Here is a 26,225-nt window from a genome sequence, read left to right as displayed (position 1 = left end):
TTCTTGGCCAGTCTGGTGCCACTAGAAGAACTAGGACCCTGTGCCTCTGAATCTTGTGTATAAGGGCGCCCAGCAGGGGCCACGGCGGAAAGGCGTATAGCAGGGTCCCTGGAGACCATGGTTGAACCAGGGCGTCGATCCCGTGCGAGAACGGATCTTGCTTGCGGCTGAAGTATCTGGGTACTTGAGCATTGGACCTGTCCGCTAGTAGGTCCATGTCCGGAGTCCCCCACTGATCCACAATCATCTGAAAGGCTGTGGGGACAGCTGCCATTCTCCCGGATTTAGGCTTTCCCTGCTGAGGAAGTCTGCCGCGGTGTTGTCCCTTCCAGCAATGTGGACGGCGGAGATGTCCTGGAGATTCGCCTCTGCCCAACGCCATCAGCGGGGCTATCTCTAGGGACACCTGTTGGCTCCTGGTTCCGCCCTGTCGGTTGATGTATGCCACCGTGGTGGCGTTGTCGGACATCACTCTGACTGCTCTGTTCCGCAGTCTGTGAGCAAATCGCAGGCAGGCTAAGCGGACTGCCCGTGCCTCTAGACGGTTGATGTTCCACCCCGACTCTTTTCTGTTCCACCGCCCTTGGGCGGTGAGCTCTTCGCAGTGTGCTCCCCATCCGCTCAGGCTGGCATCTGTGGTGAGCAGGGTCCACGTGGGGGAGGACATCTTCGACCCCCTGCTCGTGTGGTCGGACTGCAACCACCACCGTGGGCTGGGTCCGCACTCTGGCTGGTAGAGGTACTTGCACGGAGTAATTACGGAAGCATGGGCTCCATCGAGAGAGGAGGGAGCATTGTAGTGGTCTCATATGGGCCCGCGCCCAGGGTACCACTTCCAGGGTGGATGCCATGAGACTGAGAACCTGCAGATAATCCCAAGCTATGGGCCGGCTGGCTCCCATCAAGGACCGTAGACGAGTCTGGAGTTTTAACCTTCTCTTGGTGGTTAGGCTGACTTTGTCTGCCTGGGTGTCGAACCGGACTCCCAGTATTCCAGTGATTGGGAAGGCTGTAGGCAACTCTTGTTTAGGTTGACTACCCATCCCAGGTTTTCCAGAAGGGAGATCACTCTGTTGGTTGCCCGATGGCTCTCCTCTCGTGATTTCGCCCTGATCAGCCAGTCGTCTAGGTAGGGATGGACTAGGATTCCTTCCCGTCTGAGCACAGCTACCACTACGATCACCTTGGTGAAGGTCCGCGGCGCCGTGGCTAACCCGATGGGCAAAGCCCGGAATTGGAAGTCCCGTCCCAGAACCTTGAAGCGTAGGTAGCGCTGATGATCCTGATGGATCGGGATATGCAGGTAGGCTTCTGACAAGTCTAAGGCCGTGAGGAATTCTCCTGGCTGTACTGCGATCTTGACTAAGCGCAGAGTTTCCATGCGAAACCTCGGGACCTTTAAGTATCGGTTGACTGATTTGAGGTCCAAGACGGGTCGGAAAGTGCCATCTTTCTTGGGTGCCATGAAATAAATGGAATAGTGCCCAGAATCCATTTCCCATGCAGGTACTGGGATTATGGCTGTCAAGGACATGAGCCTCGCCAGGGTAACTTCCAATGCCGCCTTCTTGTGGATTGGACACGGAGTCTCCACAAACCTGTCCGGAGGGATGTGATGGAAGTCCAGATAATAGCCCTCTCGGATGATGGCGAGGACCCATTGGTCCGACGTAATCTCGACCCATCTGGGATAGAAGAGGGTTAACCTGCCCCCTATGGCTCCGTCCCCCGGATGGATCGGCTGATTCTCATTGTGAGGCGCGGCCGGGACCTGAACCCGAGCCGGCTCCCCTCTTGTGCTGCTTGGTCCGAAAGGGCTGGCTCCTGGCCTGAGGACGAGGTGCCTGGTAGTGGCTCCTATAGGGAGTGAAGCGTTGGGAGTTTCTACCTCTGGAGGGCCTCGGAAAGGTGCGCTGGTTCCTCTTGGACCTATCTTCCAGCAGTCGAGGTACTGGAGAGGCACCCCATGTGCTGGCCAGTTTATCTAGGTCACTGCCGAACAGAAGAGAACCCTTGAACGGCATTCTAGTGAGACGTGTCTTAGAAGGCGCATCGGCTGACCAGTTCCGTATCCAGAGCTGCCTCCTGGCTGCTACGGAGGATGATACCCCCTTGGCTGTTGTACGGACTAGGTCGGAGGCGGCATCCGTGAGGAATGAGAGAGCTGACTCCATGTCCGCTGCTGGGGCATTGTTCGTGACCTGTGACAAACAGGAACGCGTCACCACTGTGCAGCAGGTTGCGATTCGCAAAGACAGAGCTGCCACCTCAAAGGTTTGTTTCAGAATGGCGTCCAGGCGTCGTTCATGAGCCTCCTTGAGGGCCGCCCCCCCTCCACTGGAATGGTAGTGCGCTTGACCACAGCGCTAACTATGGCATCCACCTTGGGGCACGCCAGCATATCCTTGATTGCCGGGTCCAGGGGGTACATGCCAGTCAGGGCCCGACCTCCTTTGAATGAGGCCTCCGGCGCATTCCACTCCAAATCGATCAGCTGTTGCGCCGCTTGCAGGAGGGGGAAATGGCGGGCTGTCGGACGAAGAGCCTCCAGCAGGGGGTTCTGAATGGATGCCTCCATGGTACTGGGGCCTGGAATAGCCAACTCCGTCAGGCACTGAGAAACCAGGTCGGAGAGATCTTCCTTGGGAAAGAACCGCCTCATAGTTCAATATGGCTCTATCCCCGAGGGAAGTTCCCCCTCCTCGGGGGGTCCGGACTCGTCCTCCGAGACATCAGGATCCGCATGAGCCGGACTGCCCGGAGGTGGGTGCCCGCGGTAAGGGCGAGAGGGTCCGGGGGCAGGGTGAGCCGGGGCAGCAGGGCCTGGACAGGAAGCAGACTGCATCTGTACAAAGGCGTGGATCCCCTTAAATAAGTCCACCCAGGAAATGGAAGCGGTCTCTAGCCGTCGGGGTACCAGGTCCCCCGGGATTCCTGGCTGTTCGAGACGGCCCGCTAGATCCGGGGTGGCCCCTGGGGAACTGTCGGTAAACCTCGGTTGAGACTGGTCCTGGCCCGAGGCTCCCACGGCCTCCTCACATTGGGCACAAAGGGAGTCTGGCTCCTCACTCTGTGTGGCTCTAAGCTGGCATGCTGAGCACAGGCCAAGAGCTTTCACGCTGGAATCAGGAGGTGCCGCCTCTGGAGACGCCGGGGCTTTTAAGTGTTCCATCGCGTCTTGCGAATGCAGGGTGCCGGCGCTTATGCGATATGCTGCCAATAATATGCGCTCAATAATATACAATATGCGCTCAATAATATGCGTTCAGCAATATGCGCTCAATAATATACAATATGCGCTCCATAATATACAATATGCGCTCAATAATATGCAATATGCGCTCGATAATATGCGTTCAGCAATATGCGCTCAATAATATACAATATGCGCTCAATAACATGCGCCCAATAAGAGGCGCTCAATAACGTACGCTTACCAATCTATATGCTGCGTTATGCGCCTATCCATGTGCGCCTATCCGTGGACGCTCAATACCTGAACAAGGCAGACAAAATGGCGACCTCCACGGCGTGCCGCATGCAGGCAACGCCGCCGATCCTCATACCTCGGAGACCAAAAAGTAAGAGATGTACGCCTTACCTGATCTTCGGCGCTTCCCGGCTGTAACCCGGGCGGTCTCCGGCTGCGGTGGGAGAGGGGAAATACCTTCACCGCCGCGCTTGAGGAAGTGCACCCGCTGCCTCTAAGCCGCCGAACTCGTCTCGCTCGGGGCTAAGTCCTCACCGGGACCGAGGCGCCTCTCAGCCACGCCCGAGCCCTCGCTCGGGGGCTAGATCCCTGCCGCGGTTCAGCCACCGGACCGAGGCGTAGACCTCCGAGGGATCGCGGAAATCACCTCGGGAAACTCAACTGGGGGAGGGACCCGAGGGTATCACCGCAGGAGTGCGGGGCTCGTCTTCTGGTATCTTCTTAGAAATTTAGAAAGTAGAAAGTAAAAAGTAGAAAGTAGTATTGAAAAACACGCTCAGCGAGCGTGCAGGCGCTCCAAACTGCTTTGGAGACGGAAATTACTGAGTTGCTTCACTTCCTGTGGGGATATATGTACCCATGCTGACGTCAGATCCGTCTCCAACTGCTAGCACGAGCACACTATACCCACTTGTTCTGAGTCCATCTGCTACACGCTAGGAAAGTTTTGTTTTTTTTTGTTTTGTTTTAGTATTGAAAAGATTGCAACACGGAATTTCAATGTGGATGGAAAGAAAGAGAAAGCTGAAGCAATTAGTTGAACAAGTTTTTAAGTACTCTCTGGCCAAAACTACTATCCCTTTAGGAGCCATTTTTTAGGTGGATTTGCATAACAAAAGTGTGAATATAGGACCTCGTGGCAGCTTTGCATATTTCTTCTATAGAAGTGGCGCACAGATGAGCTAAGGAAGCTGAAGTGACTTGTACTTGATGAGATTTCACTTTATTTTGGTGCTTCTGTGTGTGTTTGTGTGTACGTGAGAAAGGAATGGTGCTTCTGTGTGTGACAGGGAAGGTGCTTCTGTGTGTGAGGCAGGGAGGGTGCTTCTGTATGTGTGTGGTGTATATATTAGTCAGGGCGGGTGCTTGTGTGAGTCAGTGTGTGTGTGTGCGAGAGAGGGAGATGGAGCATGTTTTTGGCTGGCTTGTGGCTGTGAGAGAGAGGGCATGTGTGTGATTGAGCCTGTTTGTAAGTGAGATAGAACATGTATGTGATTGAGAGCTTGTGTGTAAGTGAAATAGAGAGAGCATTGTGTGATTGAAATCCTGTGTGTAAGAGGGAGTGAGAGCATTGTGTGATTGAGAGAGACTGGCCAGAGAGGTGTCGTGTGTATGTGTGAGACTGATCAGGGAGATGACTGGTATGTGTGTACTTGTGAGAGAGAGAGAGAGACTCGGTGGGGAGATGATTGGTGTGTGAGAGACAGAAACTGGTCTTGAGGGTATGACTGGTGTGTGTGTGTGTGAGAGAGAGAGAGAGAAGAGACTGGTTGTGGTCCCTAAGGAAGAGAACCGTGAGGACAGCTTCAGCAGCTACTGCTGCTTCTGGTGTGGCCTGCAAGGGAAAGGAGTAGGAGAACTGCTGGAGAGTGTAAGTAAAGGTGGCTTTTTAAGTTCAGTTTTCTTGATTGACTACCATTTTAATCATTGGGTAGTATGTGATGTGTCTGCTGTTTGAAATATTTTATTGGTGTTTGGTAAAGGTTTCGAAATTTGTTTGAGTCTTTAATTATTGGATATTCTATTCATCAGCTGTTTTGAAATTATTTTATTAGTATGATTTTATAATTATGATTCATGATTTATATATCTTGATTTTATTGATTGTTTCATGAGGAATGGTGACATTTTTGTTTTTCCATTGTTGCACTGTATAGAGTCTGGCGTGATACATTTTACAGTTTAGTTTTTGTCTGCACATTTCTATTTATACTTTATGTGGCTTTATTCTGTATTTGGTGAGAGTTTGTGTTCTGCATGCAAAGACTGAGATGAAGCATTCTTTTAGCATGTGGTTTCTCTGTAGGGATCTGTAGTAGCTTGGCCTGTTCTGTTTTCCTGATAGGTGTAGTATTGATATTTTAGATTCTGGTGTAATATTTGTGGTATTCTTTTTCATAGGTGGGGTTGTTATTCTTTGAGTTTTGGCAAATAGTACTGTGCTGATATGGGAGGACCATGCAGAAATATAGGGGTGGGTACATATATATGTAAATTATATGTGTAAATTATATTGTATATGCAATTGGGTACCCATGGGCCAGTATGGAGAAAAATCCCCCCCCCCGGGCCACTATTTTCCCACAATCTGCCCCTGGCCCGATCCCCCGATAGGCTAATCCGCCCCTGATTGGGTGCTGAGAAACTGGAAGACCTGAGTTGCGATGGCATGTTACAATTGAACTTAGGTGGACTGATACAATTAGTCTTATAATCCAGACTTTGAAAGACTGAAAAAATATTGAAGCAAAGTTGTGTTTGGGCAAATGAATGGATCCTCTTTGCAATATATGTACCAATAGGAGAATCATTAGAATCATTTCCATTTAAAGTTGTAAGAATGTTTGGTAGAAGGTTTCCTTGCTGTGACTTCTAACGGAAGAAGCATATTGTGAACTAACTTGCTTTCAATAACCATGCTGTGAAGCTGAGACATCGAAAGTTTGGATGGAGAAGAGCTCCACTGTATTGCATGAAGACGTCTGGGAATATTTTTAGCAGTTGAGCAACAGTTAGGTAATGAAGCCATAAAAACTATATTTGATGTGATCAAAAGAAGGCTATTAAAATCATTTCCCCTTCGTCTTTCTCAACTTGTAGTCCTGGGGAATTCTGTGCTGCACTCTGCAAGAGAATTCCCACAGAATTCCCCTCCTGCACAGCTCTGCAGATTCTGTGCAGAATTTGGCAGGCCCCAGCATGCCGCAAGTGGGATGGCCTCTGCTCGCGGCACACTGAGGACTGTTCCATCTTTGCCATGAGCGGAAGCAGTCCTGTTCATGGCGAAGAAGAAGCAGGCCCCGGCGTGCCGCAAGCGGAGGCTGTCTCACTTGCGGCATGCTGGGGCCTGCCAAATTCTTGCGGCAAAGGAGCAGCAGGCCCCCATGAGAGTGAGGGTACCGGTGGCCTCGAGGGCGGAAAGGGTACCAATGGCAGTGAGGCTCCCGATGGCCCGGGTAGGGGCTCGAGGAACTGAGGCCTCGGTACCAAAGAGCTAATGGCACCGGTGGCCAAAGCGAGTCTTCCTCCTCGGAGGACCCAAACTATGATAATCGCTCCAGAGGGGGGCATCGGTGGATGTTGGAGCATCGAGGAACCCCCCTGACACCGGTTGTGTCGGAAGGACACAGAGAAGGATGTCCAGACGCTCACACAGAGGCGCCAACAGCGCTGGTGCAGGTTCCGGCACTGGTATGTGAGCCAGTGCCGGTTCAATGCCCTGCAGGGCTCGGAGCAGCGCACTCTACGGTCCAACTTCTCCTGGAAGTCCGGTGAAGCTAGGACTGATGGAGGGGGGATGAGGTGTCACTGGTACCTCCTCGGAGCCCCGAGGCTTGGTGCCCAGCACAGATATCGATGGGGAACGCCTGGAATTCATGAGTCTGTGAGATGATGGGGCCTCCTCACCAAGGGGTCACTTTGGTGGCGGCACAGCAGCCACTGGTGCTGCACCGAAACTGGAGCCATGCGCAAACAGTGACCAGTGATGGTGTTTGTGGGATTTCCCGCAATGCTTGGCCCGGTCTTTCCCCAGGGTTGAGGAAGCTGGAGATCCTGATGTTTTTAACAGTGTCAACATCGGAGAGGGCCTATCATCAGCAGCTCTTTCCCTGGACGAACCTGCTGGGGGAGTAGATAGGGAGCGTATCCATTGGTTCCCCTCGGTCTCCAGGAGTTGATGTCTCTGATGCCGACGCAGATGGAGTGGACTTTTGGAACCAAAGAACTTTTCCATCTTATCTAGCCGAGCACGATGGCCCTTGGGGGTCATCTGATCACACATCTGACACGCTCGGACGTCATGCAATACCCTCAGGTAGAGGAAACAAACCTCGTGTGGATCAGAAATGCACATGCTCCAGGCGCATCGGTGAAAACCAGGTGACGCCATAAAAAATAGCTGGCCAGCGGCCACCGAGGAGTGACACGCCAGGAATCGACCGCTAGGAAGGTAAAAATAACCTACCGCAGCGTAGAAGGGATACCAACCAGAGAAATGGGATCCGATGCTGAAAAAGAGAGACTGAAGAGGGACCCCATTTGGACGCGCAAATAGTGGCATGCTGGGCATGCTCAGTGTGCCAGTCAAAGCTTCTAGAAACTTTGACAAAAGTTTTCTGTGTCTGGCTCTATCTGATGAGGTCACCCATCTGTGAGGACTACCACCCTTGCTTGTCCTAGGAGAATGAGCTAACCAAAAATAAAAATTAGATGGTTATATAAAGTAAGAAACCTTATGTGCAATTAAATTACCTTTGAAAGCTGGATTTGTGGAAGCAATTTTATTAAGTGTAGCAGTCACTTCAGAAATCTCCATGTGCTTAATGCTATTAAAGAATTCCAACATGGCTTCATTTTTGTCCTTTGATGCATTTGGAAAGGCAAGTGGAATGCTTCTTGAAATATCTGAATTAGATGATGTGGATGGTTTTTGATTAGATAAAAGACCTTGGGAAGGTGAGGAAGAGATTTGCTCAGTATGTGTTTGGGAGCCTTGGTCCAGAGGTTTTTTTGAAGCAGCACTAAAGATTGAAGAAAGGACATTTTTATTCATGTCTGATGTACTAGCCTTAGCACTAGGGGTCGTGGTTGTGTTCTGTGGGGATTGAGCCTCCTGGCTGATGTTATATTTCACTGGCTGCCCTGCAAAGAAAAAAATATACAAAAGATTATTTACTACAGTACTATTTGCAATGTTAAATATATTTGATACTCACAAAAAAATAACTGAATGGCATGAAAAACAAAACAATGATCTGTATATTTTATAACTAGTGAATAGTTTATGCAGATGATAACGACATCTACAAACACCAAAGAAATGTTTACTTTTGAAAATAGCAAATAGTGCCTGCTGGGTCAGATCAAGGACCATTGAGCCCAGCGCCTGTTTCAGACAGAGGCCAGCCAAGGTCACAAGCATCTGTCAGATCCCAAATAGTTTATTTAAAAAGTCTTATATTATGCAACTTCCAATTAATTCGGTGCAAATAACTCTTACATCCATAAAATATACACATAAAAATTAAAACGCACAATTCACACATAAGTCAAATTATATAATTATATCATAAGATAGTTTTATCAAGAATTAACCTTAAAACATTTAAAGTTCCAACAGGTTAATCAACTTAAATATTGCTAAACAAGATCTGCATACACTTCCTTAAAAAACTTTTGCCTTCAATTTTTTCCTAAAAACCTTAGTATCCCTCTTCAAACATAACTCTGCAGGTAAAACATTCCACATAGTGGAAGCAACAAAAAAAAAAAAAAAAAAGCATGTCCACATGTTATCTGCAGTCTATAGTCATGCGCAGAAGGGTTAATAAGGCAATTAGAATTCTGAGACTGCAGAACCCGAGCAGGAATATGACGAGTCAGACTATTAGCAAGAGAACAAGCGCTGTTATTACTGAATTTGTGGACTATTGATTTATTTTTTGTATCTCATGCCCAGGGATGAGTGCTGGCTAATAACTATGGATTTTTCCTCAGGTACTTTGCTCAGCCCTCAGGTGGAGTATCAAGGGTGGCCAACTGAATCCTACAGAAAAGCAAATGTTGCTTACCTATAACAGGTGTTCTCACAGGACAGCAGGATGTTAGTCCTCACATATAGGTGACATCACAGGATGGAGCCCAATCACGGAAAACTTCTATCAAAGTTTCCAGAACTTTGACTGGCCCCTACTGGGCATGCCCAGCACGGCACTATCCCTGCAGCCAGCAGGGGAACCCCTTCAGTCTTATTTAAAAAGCTACAGGCAGTGCTGAAAAATAAAACAATAAAACGTTTTGAACCCTACACCGCGAGGCGGTGGGTGGGTTTCGTGAGGACTAACATCCTGCTGTCCTGTGAAAACACCTGTTACAGGTAAGCAACATTTGCTTTCTCACAGGACAAGCAGGATGGTAGCCCTCACATATGGGTAAGAACCGAGCTGAGGATGTCCGAACATGCACCAAATGTACCCAAAGGCGTGCAACAGGCACAACAACTGGGGTGGAATTTGATAGAGGGCATCCTGAAGCCCACTGGGCAGGCGGAAGGGTGTTGGTGTGTCACGTTGTAAATAGGTTACGAAGGAAAGACTGGCTGAAGATGGAATCTTGTCTTCCGGCTTTGTCCAAGCAATAGTGGGCTGCAAAGGTGTGGAGAGAACTCCAGGTGGCAGCCCTGCAAATGTCAGGAAGCGGCACCGATCGAAGGTGTGCTACTGAAGTTGCCATGGCCCTCACAGAGTGTGCTTTAATACAATCGTGAAATGGAATGCCTGCTTGCTGATAGCAAAAGGATATGCAGTCCGCCAACCAGGAGGAGCGAGTCTGCTTACCCACAGGCTTCCCTAACTTGTTAGGGTGGAAAGAGACAAACAATTGAGTGCTTTCCCTGTGGGCAGCTGTGCGGTCTAGGTAGAATGCTGGAGCCCGTTTACAGTCAAGGGTATGCAGAGCCTGTTCTCCTGGATTGGCATGGGTCCTGGGAAAGAAGGTAGGTAGTAAGATGGATTGATTGAGATGAAAATCCGAAACTACCTTAGGTAAGAATTTAGGGTGCGTGCGGAGTACCGCCCGGTCCTGCAGAAGTTTAGTGTAAGGTGGATAGGTAACTAGAGCCTGTAATTCACTAACTCTACGAGCTGAAGTGATAGCCAAAAGAAAAATCTCTTTCCATGTGAGATATCGAAGTTCACTAGAGTGAAGGGGCTCGAATGGAGGTTTCATGAGCCGACCCAAAACCAGATTAAGGTCCCAAGAGGGGGCTGGAGGACCTAGTGGAGGTTTGATGTGGAGCAAGCCCTTCAAAAAATGTGTTATAAGGGGGTGTACTGATATAGGGACCTACTCGACACCTTTATGGAAGGGGGCTACCGCACTGACATGCATTCTGATGGAAGAAGTCTTAAGACCTGATTCTGATAGATGACAGAGATAGTTCAGAAACTTTGGGACTGGACAGGAAAAGGGGTCAAGGGACTGAGAAGAGCACCATGACGTGAACCTTTTCCATTTGTAAGAGTAAGATTTTCTCGTGGAAGGCTTCTGAGAAGCAATCAAGACACGGGAAACTGGTTCAGAAAGGTTAAGTGGCTGAAGGATTAACCTTTCAACATCTATGCTGTCAGGGACAAGGCGTGAAGATTGGGATGGCAGAGGCACCCGTCGTTTTGAGTGATCCGAAGCAGGTCCGTCCCCAAGGGAATGCGCCTGCGAATGGGGAGATCCTGAAGTATTGGAAACCACACTTGGCGTGGCCAGTGAGGTGCTATCAGGATCATGGTTCCCTTGTCCTGATGTAACTTCACGAGAGTCTTCGAGAGAAGAGGAAGTGGAGGAAATGCATAGAGCAGACCGGTTGCGTCTCTGGGTGGAGAGCATTTGCTGCGAATGAGAGAGCAGTAGTTCTCCTCTTTGCGGTTTTAGGAGACGCAAAGAGGTCTATCCGAGGAGAACCCCATTGTTGGAAGATGGAGTTCGCTACCGAGGGGTTGAGAGACCACTCGTGAGGTTCAAAGACGTGACTCAGCTTGTCTGCCAACATATTGTCCACTCCCGGCAAGTAGATGGCCCTGAGGTACATCGAATGGGAGAGAGCTTCCGCCCAAATCTGTGCAGCTTCCTGACACAGAAGGAAGGAGCCTGTGCCTCCCTGTTTGTTGATGTACCACATGGTCACCTGGTTGTCTGTCTGAATCAGGATGACTTGATTTGAGAGGCGATCCTGAAAAGCCCTGAGAGCATATCTGATTGCTCGAAGCTCCAGGAAATTTATTTGGTGTTTGGCTTCCTCTGGAGACCAAGATCCTTGTGTTTGCAGATTGGCCACATGGTCTCCCCAGCCGAGGTTGGAAGCGTCGGTGGTGAGCGTGACTTGAGGGCCTGGAGCCTAGAAGGGCAAGCCCTGGAGGAGATTCCACCAGGCGAGAGACAGACTGAGTGAGTCGGTGATGTGGACAATGGTCGACAGGGGCGGAATGGATTGAGTCCATTGTGACCTTAGTGTCGGGTGCATGACTCTCATGGCCAAGCGGGCCATTGGTGTGACGTGGACTGAGGATGACAAACCCCATCCATATCCGCTCCCTCTCAGCCTAAATCCTTTCAATTTCGTAAAGCATGCCCCCTAGACACACTTGCCACGGCTTGCTCCAACATACCAAGTCACATTGACCTGGAGACAGCTGATAGTGCCATATCCTCCTGGACAGAAACTACCCAAAAAATCGCTAACAAGTTATGCCCAGTCATTCGGAAAACAATCACACAAACCAAAGCATCCAAAAAACCCTGGTACACCCAGACACTGAAAACCCAAAAAACCCAGCTCAGAGCTGCAGAAAGACACTGGCGCAAACACCCCACTCCTGCCTCGAAAACCATCTATTACCAACTCATGCATACTTACAGAAATGCCATTCAAAAAACTAAAAAAGAATACTATGCCAAAAAAATTCACCACCTCCAATTCAACCCTAAGGCACTATTCACCCTAGTCTCTAATCTCACCAAACCCAACCTGCCTTCACTCCAAATCCCCCCTTCACAGACACGATGCAATGAAATTGCCCTCTTCTTCAAGAACAAAATATCCAACATCACTGCCAAGTTTAACCCTAACTCCAAAAATTCCCCCAACACCAATAGTATAACCCCCTCCACCCCACGTACTCCCTCCTATCTCTCTTCATTCGATCCCTCCTCTACCCTAGAAATAGAAAACATTTTAAAAAAGATGAGACCCTCGTCCCACCCCTCAGAAACTATCCCCACTAAGCTCCTACTCGCTATTCCAAAAACAATAGCCACCTCACTCTCCAAAATCGTGAACTGTTCCCTGGAACACGGCATGGTCCCTACCTCCCTGAAACAAGCCGTGGTCAAACCCATCCTAAAAAAACCCTCCCTCGATCCCGCCAACCTAGCTAACCTACGCCCCATTTCCAATCTCCCATTCCTCTCCAAAATCATTGAAAAATTAGTTAACGCCCGCCTCTCCGACCACCTTGAACAATCTAACATACTCCCACCAACACAATATGGTTTCCGAAAACACCTCAGTACGGAATCCCTACTCCTCTCACTTACAGACACTATCATCAAAGGCATGGACGCCGGCAACTCCTACCTCATTGCCATGCTAGATATCTCCGCCGCATTCGATACAGTAAATCATAACATCCTCATCAACACTCTCATTAGCATAGGAATCACAGGTACCGCCCTCTCTTGGATAAAGTCCTTTCTCCAAAACCGTACATACACAGTCCTCACTGACAACTTCTCATCCCCCCCGTTAATCTCGACTGTGGCGTCCCTCAAGGATCCTCTCTCTCATCCACCCTATTCAACATTTATATGCTCCCCCTCACAAACCTCCTCTCCAACCTTGGTATTACACAATTCATCTACGCAGATGATGTGCAAATCCTCATACCGTTCACTAATTCTGTACTCACTGCTCTCCAAAAATGGAACACCATCCTCACCTCCATAAACCAACTCCTCACCGATATGCACCTAGCCCTTAACCCGCAAAAAACTGAACTCCTCCTCATCTCCTCCAAACATGCTTCCATACCCTTTCCCTCCACCCTCCACCCCCCTAACTGTCTCTCTGACAAAAGAAACCTGGGGGTCATACTTGACAACCAACTAACATTCAAACCATATATCAAATCTATCCTTAGCAGCTGCTACTTCAAACTACAAACCCTCAAAAAATTCAAACCCCTTCTCTACTTCTCTGATTTCCGCACAGTACTTCAATCTATAATTTTCTCAAAGATTGATTACTGTAATGCACTCCTACTTGGTCTCCCTGCTACCCACATCAAACCTCTACAACTCCTTCAAAACGCTACTGCACGCATTCTTACTAATGCCAACAAAAAAGACCACATCACTCCCACCCTCTTCAACCTCCACTGGCTTCCCATCCGCTCTCGTATAATTTACAAAACCCTTACCCTCATACACAAAAGCATTACTAACGAACATTACAACTGGCTAAACCCACCTTTCTCCCCTCGCACCTCTACAAGACCAACCCGCTCCTCTCTCCGTGGAACCCTTATTCCCCCCTCCATAAAATCCACTAAACTCATCTCCACCACCAATAGGGCCCTCTCCCTCGCAGGCCCCCCCCTCTGGAATTCCATGCCCCTCGACCTACGCACAGAAACCTCTACACCCACTTTCAAAAAGAAACTCAAAACCTGGCTCTTCCTCCAAGCTTACCCCCAATCATCATCATTTCCTTCTAACCCCATAACCCACACACCATCTCTCTCCAACACCTCACCACAGGACCTACACCCTACACCCTCCCCCCCCTAAGGAACTACAAACCTAAAAAATTGCCACTCAGCACATCCGCTTACATCTTCCCTCTTCAACTATTGTCATCCTGCGCTTATACAATTTTGTATATAACCTGTGTACACATCAATTGTTCCTTGTACCCCTGTATATAACCTGTGTACACATAAATTGTTCCTGGTACCCCTGTACATAACTTCTCCTTATGTATCCACCCACCATTCCCCCTCCCCTTATCCTTTGTCTCGTCCACCCCTATCCCTCCCCTCCTTTATCTACTCATTTATTGTATTTTACCTTTATAGTTATTTACTATGTTACTTTGTTTATGTTACTCAATGTTCCATGTAAAGGCTTTGCCTATATATCCTTGGTTGTAAGTTATCTGTAAACCGGCACGATGTGCAAACGGTTGCCGGTATATAAAACAAAAATAAATAAATAAATAAATAAATGTGTCCCAGAAGGATGAGAAATTGGCGTGCAATCGCAGAATGCTGAGTCTGCAGCTGGTGAGAAAGAGACGAGAGTTAGTGCTCGCTTTCGAGGCAGGAAAGCCTTTGCTTGCAAGGTGTCCAAGTCTGCCCCAATGAACGACAAGGTTTGAGATGGGACTAAATAGGATCTGTAGTAGTTGACGAGAAATCCTAATGAAATTAAGATGTGTAAGGTTAGATTGAGGGACGACAGAGCAGCTTGCTGAGTGGGAGCCCTGACTAACCAGTCGTCCGATAGGGGTAGACTTGAACACCTTGAGTCCTGAGGAAGGATGCAACGAATACAAGGCATTTTGTGAATACTCGTGGCGCAGATGCTAGGCCGAATGGAAGCACTTGGTATTGATAGTGCTTGTTGCCTACTAGAAACTTAATGTATTTGTGATGAGATGGAGTTATCGCAATATGAGTGTATGCATCCTGGAGGTCCAGAGAGCAGAGCCAACCTAAGGTTACCATCTTGAACTTCTCTCGCTGGAGGTAAGAACATAAGAACATGCCATACTAGGTCAGACCAAGGGTCCATCAAGCCCAGCATCCTGTTTCCAACAGTGGCCAATCCAGGCCATAAGAACCTGGCAAGTACCAAAAACTAAGTCTATTCCATGTTACCGCTGCTAGTAATAGCAGTGGATATTTTTCTAAGTCAACTTAATTAATAGCAGGTAATGGACTTCTCCTCCAAGAACTTATCCAATCCTTTTTTAAACACAGCTATACTAACTGCACTAACCACATCCTCTGGCAACTAATTCCAGAGTTTAATTGTGCGTTGAGAAAAAAGAACTTTCTCCGATTAGTTTTAAATGTGCCACATGCTAACTTCATGGAGTGCCCCCCAGTCTTTCTATTATCCGAAAGAGTAAATAACCGATTTACATCTACCCGTTCTAGACCTCTCTTGATTTTAAACACCTCTATCATATCCCCCCTCAGCCGTCTCTTCTCCAAGCTGAAAAGTCCTAACCTCTTTAGTCTTTCCTCATAGGGGAGCTGTTCCATTCCCCTTATCATTTTGGTAGCCCTTCTCTGTACCTTCTCCATCGCAATTATATCTTTTTTGAGATGCGGCGACCAGAATTCTACACAGTATTCAAGGTGCGGTCTCACCATGGAGCGATAGAGGCATTATGACATTTTCCGTTTTATTCACCATTCCCTTTCTAATAATTCCCAACATTCTGTTTGCTTTTTTGACTGCCGCAGCACACTGAACTGATGATTTCAATGTGTTATCCCAATGACGCCTAGATCTCTTTCTTGGGTTGTAGCACCTAATATGGAACCTAACATTGTGTAACTATAGCATGGGTTATTTTTCCCTATATGCATCACCTTGCACTTATCCACATTAAATTTCATCTGCCATTTGGATGCCCAATTTTCCAGTCTCACAAGGTCTTCCTGCAATTTATCAGAATCTACTTGTGATTTAACTACTCTGAAAAATGTTGTATCATCTGCAAATCTGATTATCTCACTCGTCGTATTTCTTTCCAGATCATTTATAAATATATTGAAAAATAAGGGTCCCAATACAGATCGCTGAGGCACTCTACTGCCCACTCCCTTCCACTAAGAAAATTGTCCATTTAATCCTACTCTCTGTTGCCTGTCTTTTAGCCAGTTTGTAATCCACGAAAGCACATCGCCACCTATCCCATGACTTTTTACTTTTCCTAGAAGCCTCTCATGAGAACTTTGTCAAATGCCTTCTGAAAATCCAAGTATACTTGTTGAGGGCCCGTAGCTCCAGAATAGGACGGACGCCTCCCAATTTTTTGGGGATTAGAAAGTACCAGGAATAGAAACCTAGGTCGTGCTGAGAGTAGGGTACGGGTTCTACTACCTTGGACTGGAGAAGGAGGAAGACCTCTTGATCCAGAAGAATGGAGTGATCGGATGTTCTGCACGTCGGTAGAGGTGGGGAATCCGGTGGCACGGAGAGAAAGTTCAGATGGTAACCCTGTGCAATTATTGCCAGTACCCATTGGTCTGAGGTGACTGAGTGCCATATGTTGTGGAAGTGGAACAATTGACCTCCCGCTGGTATGTGAGGCAGTGGAACCTGGCTGCTGCTCTCTAGGTGGAAGTAAAAAACCTGAAGCAGGCCCTGGTTGAAGAGCTGCTTGTGGCTTTTGTTTACGTGTTTGACGAGACTGTGCTTTTTGAAAAGGTCTCGTGGCACAGGATCTGGTTGGTGGCGGGTAGGACATCTTCGGGCGGAAGAAGGACTTTTTAGAGTCCTTCCTGAAGGGCGGTTTAGAAGAATAGTCAGAAGGCATCAGAGAGAGCTGTCTTAGGATCTCATGATGGTCCTTTAGTTCCGCCACCTTCCGTTGAATCTGTTCGCCAAACAGATTATCTCCGACATAAGGCAGGTCGGATAGCCTGTCTTGTACTTCAGGGCGAAGATCAGAAGGCTTGAGCCAGGCCCACCTTCTCGCCAAAATAGCAGCTGCAGATACTCTAGTAGAAGTATCAAAGATGTCATAAGATGTTCTGATCTCATGCTTGCCTGCCTCAAAACCCTTGTTTACTAGGGTTTGGATCTGTTCTTGAAATTGCTGAGCCAGGGAGTCCGACAAGTCTTGTATCTGCTTAAAAATGACCCTGTTATATTGGGTCATATAGAGCTGATAGGCGGCAAACCGGGAGATGAGCATTGACCCTTGGAAGACTCGGCGACCAATAGCATCTAGGAACTTGTGTTCCTTGCCAGGGGGAACAGAAGTGTGAGGCTTTGACCTCTTTGCTCTCTTCTGTGCAGACTCCACCACTACAGAGTGGTGATCATAAGAACATAAGAAAATGCCATACTGGGTCAGACCAAGGGTCCATCAAGCCAGCATCCTGTTTCCAACAGTGGCCAATCCAGGCCATAAGAACCTGGCAAGTACCCAAAAACTAAGTCTATTCCATGTAACCATTGCTAATGGCAGTGGCTATTCTCTAACGGCTCGATCCAGTAAGGCCGCGGTAAAAACAGTGAGGTAGTGTCAGGCGCACCCTTCCTCCCCGCACGCACAGTTCTCTTCACTAACTCCCCGATACTCTCCTCTAATCGCATGCAAATGCATGCCGCGGCTGTGAAGCGTTAGGGAAGGGTTATGCCCGCGCAACCCATTTTACTGTATAGGCGCTGTAACAGCGCCTATACAGTAAACAGCTGGTACCTGTCATTTCAAATGACATTTGAAATGACAGGCACCAGGAAGTGTAAAAAAGTTTAAAAAGTGTAAAAAACAAAAAACCTGTGTGTTATATAAAAAAATAAAACAATTTTAAATACCTGTCGGAGGACTGTGGGTCCAGGCGGCCGGCGGGCAGCCATCAGCGGCATCCGGTAGTCCCTTCTCCCTTCCTCCCTCCCTCCCCTGCCTGGATGAGCGCCAAAATCGCACGGGCGGGTCGGCAGCGGGGGGGGCGGCAGCAAGATCCGGGAGCGGCGGGTAGGCGGCAGCGGGGTCCGGGGGTGGCAGCGAGATCTGGGGAGCCAGCAGCGGCAGCATGTTCGATCGGGTAGGCAGCTAGGTGGCAAAGTAAAGATGGCCGCCTGCACGGGAAAATCGTGCAATTGGCCGCTGAAGACGTGACGTCACACCCCGTGACGCCAAACGTCGTGACGTCACGTCTTCAGCGGCCAATTGCACGATTTTCCCGTGCAGGCGGCCATCTTTACTTTGCCACCTAGCTGCCTTTCCGATCGAACATGCTGCCGCTGCTGGCTCCCCGGATCTCGCTGCCACCCCCGGACCCCGCTGCCGCCTACCCGCCGCTCCCGGATCCTGCTGCCGCCCCCCCCGCTGCGGCCCACCCCCCCCCCCCCCCGCTGCCGACCCGCCCGTGCGATTTTGGCGCTCATCCAGGCAGGGGAGGGAGGGAGGAAGGGAGAAGGGACTACCGGATGCCGCTGATGGCTGCCCGCCGCCCACCGGGACCCACGGCCCTCCGACAGGTATTTAAAATTGTTTTATTTTTTTTATATAACACACAGGTTTTTTGTTTTTTACACTTTTTACACTTACCATAGCAGGCCCGAGCCTTGCTACTTTTTCGTTTGTTTTTTTTTGCCCTGGTCCCGTCCGGTCTCCGGCAGTCCCGTCCGGTCCGGACGGGGCTGCAGGAGACCGGACGGGACCAGGGCGGGTAAGCAATGTTTTTACCCTACACTACACTACACTAACTCCTACTAGGGGGAGGCGGTAAACTAGCAGGTTAAGGCCGCGGCAGAACAGCGGGTTACGGAGGAGATAATATCAGCGCCCGTTACAGTATTGCAGGGGAATAGCTAATTCCTTCATTATACAGCTTTTTCGTTCATTTACATGCCGGGTGCGGAAAGGGTTATGCGTCTGTTTTCAGAAGCGATACGGACGCGTGAAACTGGAGACTGTATCGCCGAATTGCCTTGCGCGCCCGAATTGTGCGCTACGAGCACGTTACAGACGGGCAATCCTCAAGCGGACGATACTGGATCGACCTGTAAGTGAACTTAATAGCAGGTAATGGACTTCTCTTCCAAGAACTTATCCAATCCTTTTTTAAACACAGCTATACTAACTGCACGAACCACATTCTCTGGCAGCAAATTCCAGAGTTTAATTGTGCGTTGAGTAAAAAAGAACTTTCTCCGATTAGTTTTAAATGTGCCCCATGCTAACTTCATGGAGTGCCCCCTAGTCTTTCTACTATCCGAAAGAGTAAATAACCGATTCACATCTACCCGTTCTATAACTCTCATGATTTTAAACACCTCTATCATATCCCCCCTCAGTCGTCTCTTCTCCAAGCTGAAAAGTCCTAACCTCTTTAGTCTTTCCTCATAGGGGAGTTGTTCCATTCCCCTTATAATTTTGGTAGCCCTTCTCTGTACCTTCTCCATCGCAATTATATCTTTTTTGAGATGCGGCGACCAGAATTGTACACAGTATTCAAGGTGCGGTCTCACCATGGAGCGATACAGAGGCATTATGACATTTTCCGTTTTATTCATGATTCCTTTTCTAATAATTCCCAACATTCTGTTTGCTTTTTTGACTGCCGCAGCACACTGCACCGACGATTTCAATGTGTTATCCACTATGACACCAAGATCTCTTTCTTGGGTTGTAGCACCTAATATGGAACCCAACATTGTGTAATTATAGCATGGGTTATTTTTCCCTATATGCATCACCTTGCACTTATCCACATTAAATTTCATCTGCCATTTGGATGCCCAATTTTCCAGTCTCACAAGGTCTTCCTGCAATTTATCACAATCTGCTTGTGATTTAACTACTCTGAACAATTTTGTGTCATCTGCAAATTTGATTATCTCACTCGTCGTATTTCTTTCCAGATCATTTATAAATATATTAAACAGTAAGGGTCCCAATACAGATCCCTGAGGCACTCCACTGTCCACTCCCTTCCACTGAGAAAATTGCCCATTCAATCCTACTCTCTGTTTCCTGTCTTTTAGCCAGTTTGCAATCCACGAAAGGACATCGCCACCTATCCCATGACTTTTTACTTTTCCTAGAAGCCTCTCATGAGGAACTTTGTCAAACGCCTTCTGAAAATCCAAGTATACTATATCTACCGGTTCACCTTTATCCACATGTTTATTAACTCCTTCAAAAAAGTGAAGCAGATTTGTGAGGCAAGACTTGCCCTGGGTAAAGCCATGCTGACTTTGTTCCATTAAACCATGTCTTTCTATATGTTCTGTGATTTTGATGTTTTGATGTTTAGAACACTTTCCACTATTTTTCCTGGCACTGAAGTCAGGCTAACCGGTCTGTAGTTTCCCGGATCACCCCTGGAGCCCTTTTTAAATATTGGGGTTACATTTGCTATCCTCCAGTCTTCAGGTACAATGGATGATTTTAATGATAAGTTACAAATTTTTACTAATAGGTCTGAAATTTCATTTTTTAGTTCCTTCAGAAATCTGGGGTGTATACCATCCGGTCCAGGTGATTTACTACTCTTCAGTTTGTCAATCAGGCCTACCACATCTTCTAGGTTCACCGTGATTTGATTGAGTCCATGTGAATCATTACCCATGAAAACCTTCTCCATTACGGGTACCTCCCCAACATCCTCTTCAGTAAACACCGAAGCAAAGAAAACATTTAATCTTTCCGCGATGGCCTTATCTTCTCTAAGTGGCCCTTTAACCCCTCGATCATCTAACGGTCCAACTGACTCCCTCACAGGCTTTCTGCTTCGGATATATTTTAAAAAGTTTTTACTGTGAGTTTTTGCCTCTACAGCCAACTTCTTTTCAAATTCTCTCTTAGCCTGTCTTATCAATGTCTTACTTGCCAATGTTTATGCTTTATCCTATTTTCTTCTGTTGGATCCTTCTTCCAATTTTTGAATGAAGATCTTTTGGCTAAAATAGCTTCTTTCACCTCCCCTTTTAACCATGCCGGTAATCGTTTTGCCTTCTTTCCACCTTTCTTAATGTGTGGAATACATCTGGACTGTGCTTCTAGAATGGTATTTTTTAACAATGACCACGCCTCGTGGACATTTTTTACTTTCTGAAAGCCTGGAGCTGACTGCACCAAATAGATAGTGTCAGCTTTCCTGTGGACTGGAAGAATGGAGCCAGGATGTTCCCAGTTCTTCTTCAGGAGATCCAGAAGAACCTGGTGGATAGGAATATAGGTTATTACCTTGGGAGCATCCAGGAAATGGAGCAACTCCATCATCTGGTGCCTATCAACCTGTTCAGTCTGCAATTGGAAGGGAACCAATTCAGACATTTCCTTCACAAAGTTTAAAAAAGAGAGGTCCGCTGGAGGAGAACGCTTCCTACTTTCAGTGGGTGAAGGTAAATCATTGGTGTCCGGAGAGGAATCATCGGTCCAGGTATCGTAGGGATCAGCACCTGTCCCTCTAGGAACTAGAGGGGGACGGGGTGGTGGGGATACCTGAAGGTCCTGGTCTAGGCTCCGAAGGAATCAGAGGAATTATCGGAGGCACCGATGAAGGCATCGATGGATGGTTCGGTGGTGCCGACGAACGTATTGGTACCGATGGTTGGATCGGTGGTGAGGGACGTATCGGCATCGATAGCTGAGGCAGAACTCCCGATGGAGGGATGCGTAACTGTGTTTCTCCTCCCGATGACAATGTAAGCGGGGAGGGAACCGGAGCCATCGGAGACCCGGGATCCATTGGTGGAAAAGCAGCAATGAGCACTTCCATCCTGGAGACAGCGGTGCCAACGCTGCCAGAATCGGGTCGGTGATCGGTTCCGCAATCAGTACCGGTGTCGGTGCCGGAGGAACCTGGAGTCGTTGCATCGCCTTGTCGATGGCCTCCTGAACCATCCGGTCCAGTTCTTCTTGGAGACCTGGAGCAAGCAGCCCTGGCTCCGGAACAGAAGAAGGAGGCAGAGGCATAGCCGGAGGGACCACCATTAAAGGCGGAGTCGCGACTCCCAATCCCATTGGGTGAGGGTTACCTCGGTGACCCAGTCGCAGAAACGGTCGGTGCCTTTTCTGGACGGGGTTTCTTCGACAGCGACTCGGACCATGGCGAAGTCGATGAATTCACTCCCTCGATGGTCTGAGACTTACGGTGTCGATGTTTGTTTCTACAATCCCCTCGGTCCTGAGGGGGACTAGAGGGTGACGAAGGCCGAGAAGTCGATGCTGGGAAGTCACCGGCCGGTGGTCGATGCTGGCGCTAAGTTGACTGTGCCGGCTCTGACGACGTCAATGCAATGGTCAGAGTCGGGATTTGAGCACGGAAGAGAAGCTCCATCTTCTCCATTCTGGCCTTGCAACCTTTTGGTGTCATTAGGGCACATTTGGTGCAGGTCAAGACATCGTGCTCATGTCCTAGACACATTACACAGACTTTGAGGGTCTGTGATAGACATGGTGCGAGTACAGTACACTGTTGGAACCCCGACGCCATGGCAAAAAATCGAGCCGCAGTACGGTCGACGGCCAGTAGGCCGCGAGAACCAAACTCGATGGTAATAGATGGAAAACAGGTAAAAACTTACCAGAGTACCGCGGCCTGAAAAAAGTTAAAGGAGGGACCCCTGTGGGGCAGATTAACTTTTAGTAATTCCGTGAGGAAAATTCCTGTCAGGAATCTCTGCAGAGCTCCTTTATTGCGAGGCTACTGCTGCGCGGAAAAAAGAAGACTGAAGGGGAACCCCTGCTGGCTGCAGGGTTAGTGCTATGCCCCTGTAGGGGCCAGTCAAAGTTCTGGAAACTTTGACAGAAGTTTTCCATGATTGGGCTCCATCCTGTGATGTCACCCATATGTGAGGACTACCATCCTGCTTGTCCTGTGAGAAATAATGCACCAGTTTAAACCATTCCTGTGGCAAACAAGTTTTTCATGCTTAAAATCTGAGCAGATTCTAGCTGCAACACAGAAGATACTGGCAAATAATGACCACTTAAAGCACAAACAGGCAGCTGGGTGAATCAATAAGTAATACTCATTCCATGGTCTTTTTCCTCCCTTCCCCTGTCATTAAGGACTCTTTGAATCTGCCCTATGCATTCTTGAATTCTGCAACAGTTTTGGTACCTACCACCTCCATTGCAGGTCTGTTCCAGGTATCCCACCACCCTCTTGTACTCCCTTTTCAGACTTATTCCCTTTAGCCTCATATGACTTTTCTCCATGAGCTTTTTATCTTTTGTAAAATACTATCATCTAGTGGTTTGTCATATATCCCTTTTCCATTCTCTCTTTTAAAAGTTCACCTTAAGCTCATTAAACCTCTTTCTGCACACCTTATAGTGCATGCCATACACTATTTTGGTGGCCCTCCTTTTGAATTGCTTAAACGTCCTTTCATAGTTGTGGTCTCCAGAATTGCACATACTAGTCAAGGTAGTGTCTCACCACTTTCTATTAGTAATGCTTTTCTTTATGCACCCAAGTATTTTATTAGTTTTTCAAACTGATTTCATCTAATTGACTTGGTTACCTTGAGGTTATCAGAGATGACTCCCATGTCTCTCTCCTCTTTGGTGACTGGCAACAGTACTTCCCCAAAATGTTACATGTCCCTTGGATTTCAACATTGCAAATGCAGGGTTTTGCATTTTAAAAAAATGTAGTTGTAGGTGGTCAAGAGTTGGCATTCTTCAACTTATATTTCATCTTACTTGTCGACCTCACTGCCCCTCCATCTCAATCTATCTTGCAGACTTTCATATAATCTGGGATCAGGCACACAATTTTCTTTTAGCCCTTCCAAAATGTCACTAATGAGACACCGATGAGAACTGGGCCTGGCACTGATCTCTGTGGCACTCCACTAGTTACTTTCCCTTCACCAGAGTGGACAACACTGACTATCTCTTTGCATCATGTTGCTCAACCAACTTCTCATCCAGTTTTTTTTCTCCAAATCCTAGACAGTCTAGCTTGCTCCCAGGAGCCTTAATGAATCCAGGTAAGTCAAAATTATTGCCCCCTCGAATCCAGTAATAATCTGGTCATGTCATCAAATAAATCATTCAAAACTGTTTGGAAAGATTTTCCCCTTGGGAAAACATTGTCCATGGTTTTATAAACTACAGGCTTCAAGACACTGCACTAATCTATCCTTCAATAATATTTTCATTACTGTACCCATCACTAATAGGTCTATATTTGTTTTTGTTTTCTCATTTCCATCATCATCTGCTTATCTCGTCTCTGGCAGCCTGTTTAGGTGTCCTAAAGGTTTACTTTCCAATCTTTATAAACTTTTACATTTACACCAGGAATATCAAATCAGAAGGGATTTAATGCAACCATGGCAGTGGGATTTGGGAGTGTTGGAGGAAAATATTTTAAAGATGCTTTCCTACAAATATATAAAATGTTGATAAATGTCAATTTAAGGGAATTACAATTTGTATAGTATATAGAGCTATAGTCTCACTAATCCAGGCAGTCCATATCCATCTCAGTGTCATAAATGCTCTTCCCAGGGTACGACTGTTTCACTGTTTATGGTCATGTGTTAAAATACTGCGGTTTTGGGAATCAGTGTCTCATAAGTTAGTGATCATGCTTAACAGACCAGTTTGTCTAACTCCAGTGTTTGCCTTATTGAATTATAGTCCACCAGGGCAAATTTGGGGGTCCAGTGTGCGACAATTTGTTATTAAAGCCTGTTGCACTGCGAAATGATGTATAACTTGTCACTGGTTAGAATCTGATCCTCCTACTTTGGGAACGTGAAATGTACAAGTGTTGGTCCTTTTTGCCATGGAATACAAATTACAGCATTTATAACTAAGAAAAGTTCTGCATGCTTTCAGCAGATAAGGGGTCTGTTCTACAGCAGGCTTTCAGAGGAAATTAAGAGCATCTACCCCTTGCAGGATTTCCAGGCTGCGACAGCTCAACGGATGCCTTCAAGACTGGATTTGTGAATTTTGGTTTCCACTCAGATTCTATTTCTTCAATTCTGCTCTTGCTTTGTATGGTGGTACATTGCATTCTATCTAATTTTTTCTTGTCTCTCAGGGGAGGGTTCGGGGAGTGGGAGACTGGAAAATGCAAAATGTTACTGTTGGATCTCCTAGTGTGCTATTTCTTATGTTCTTTCATAATAAAAAGATTTCTAAAAAAAAAAAAATTGGTACTCAAGGCTGCCATTTTAACTCATGGCAGATCGAGACAAGACTGGCTATTAATTAGTATATGGTAAGACCATTCTATTATTTATCTATTTTTCTCTATCCAAGACTTGATTTTTAAATATTGTTCCTCATATGTGTAATAAAAGTATATACTTTTTTTAAGAATACATCTCTATTTGAGTTACTGAGTTGCTCTGTTCTCATAAAATAATTAATTGTTCTCACCAACACATTATCTCTAAGGAGCACCAACACATTGGGGCAGATTTTAAAACCTAAGCGTACGCCTACATTTGTGCGCACTACCTGGCACACACAAATGTACGCCTGATTTTATAATTTGTGTGTACAGCTGCGTGCATGTTATAAAATCCGGGGTCGGCATGCACAAGGGGGTGCACACTAGTGCATCTTGCGCGCGCCAAGCCCTAAGGGAGCCCTGATGGCTTTCCCCGTTCCCTCCGAGGCCACTCTAAAATTGGAGCGGCCTCGGAGGTAACTTTCCTTCGGCCCCCCTACCTTCCCCTATCTAACCCAGCCCCCAGCCCTACCTAAATCCCCCCCACCTTTATTTTGTAAGATACGCCTGCCTATGCCAGGCGTAACTTGCGCGTGCCAGCCAGTTGCCGGCGCGCGATCCCCAGGCACAGCAGCAAATGGCCACTGTGCCGGAGGCCTCAGTCCCACCCCAGCACTGCCCCCAAACCAGTGCCCCACCCACATCCCTTTCACAAAGCACCGGGACATGCACATGTCGCCGGGCCTAAGCAAAATAGGCTCGGCATGTCACCCTTTTAAAATCCGCCACATTATCTCTAAGTTTGATGTGTTAAACTTGTGTGACATGGGGATCGAAGGAGAAATCTATAAGGGAAATCCTTATTAATTTTTCCCTGTCTTGGTTCTACCTAAGACAGAACCGAGACAATTTGGCACCCAGATGGGACAACTCAATATTCTGACAAACTTAAAATTTTAAAAGAGCTCTTTTTCTTAAAAAACCTAGGTACCTAGAAAGCCCATTAAATGGCTCAACATTTTAGTGGCTGGCTGGCATTTCAACTGGAAGTTACTATGCAAGGCTAT

At 47.5% G+C, this 26,225-nt stretch overlaps 1 protein-coding gene across 8 annotated transcripts in view; it reads right to left on the bottom strand.

The window, feature by feature from the left end:
* Positions 1 to 26,225, bottom strand: part of LOC115084722 — a 664,924-nt gene that overhangs the window by 10,426 nt on the left and 628,273 nt on the right. For 7 of the 8 annotated variants that reach the window (XM_029589949.1, XM_029589951.1, XM_029589952.1 and 4 more), the window contains one exon: positions 7,964 to 8,353. In XM_029589949.1, coding sequence (XP_029445809.1) covers positions 7,964 to 8,353 — 390 coding nt within the window. The remainder of the gene's footprint in view (positions 1 to 7,963; positions 8,354 to 26,225) is intronic. The other variant, XM_029589957.1, reaches the window with a different exon arrangement.

The sequence above is a fragment of the Rhinatrema bivittatum genome, chromosome 2, assembly GCF_901001135.1.
Source record: "Rhinatrema bivittatum chromosome 2, aRhiBiv1.1, whole genome shotgun sequence".
Taxonomy (NCBI): domain Eukaryota; kingdom Metazoa; phylum Chordata; class Amphibia; order Gymnophiona; family Rhinatrematidae; genus Rhinatrema; species Rhinatrema bivittatum.
This window is presented reverse-complemented; position numbering and strand designations above follow the sequence as displayed.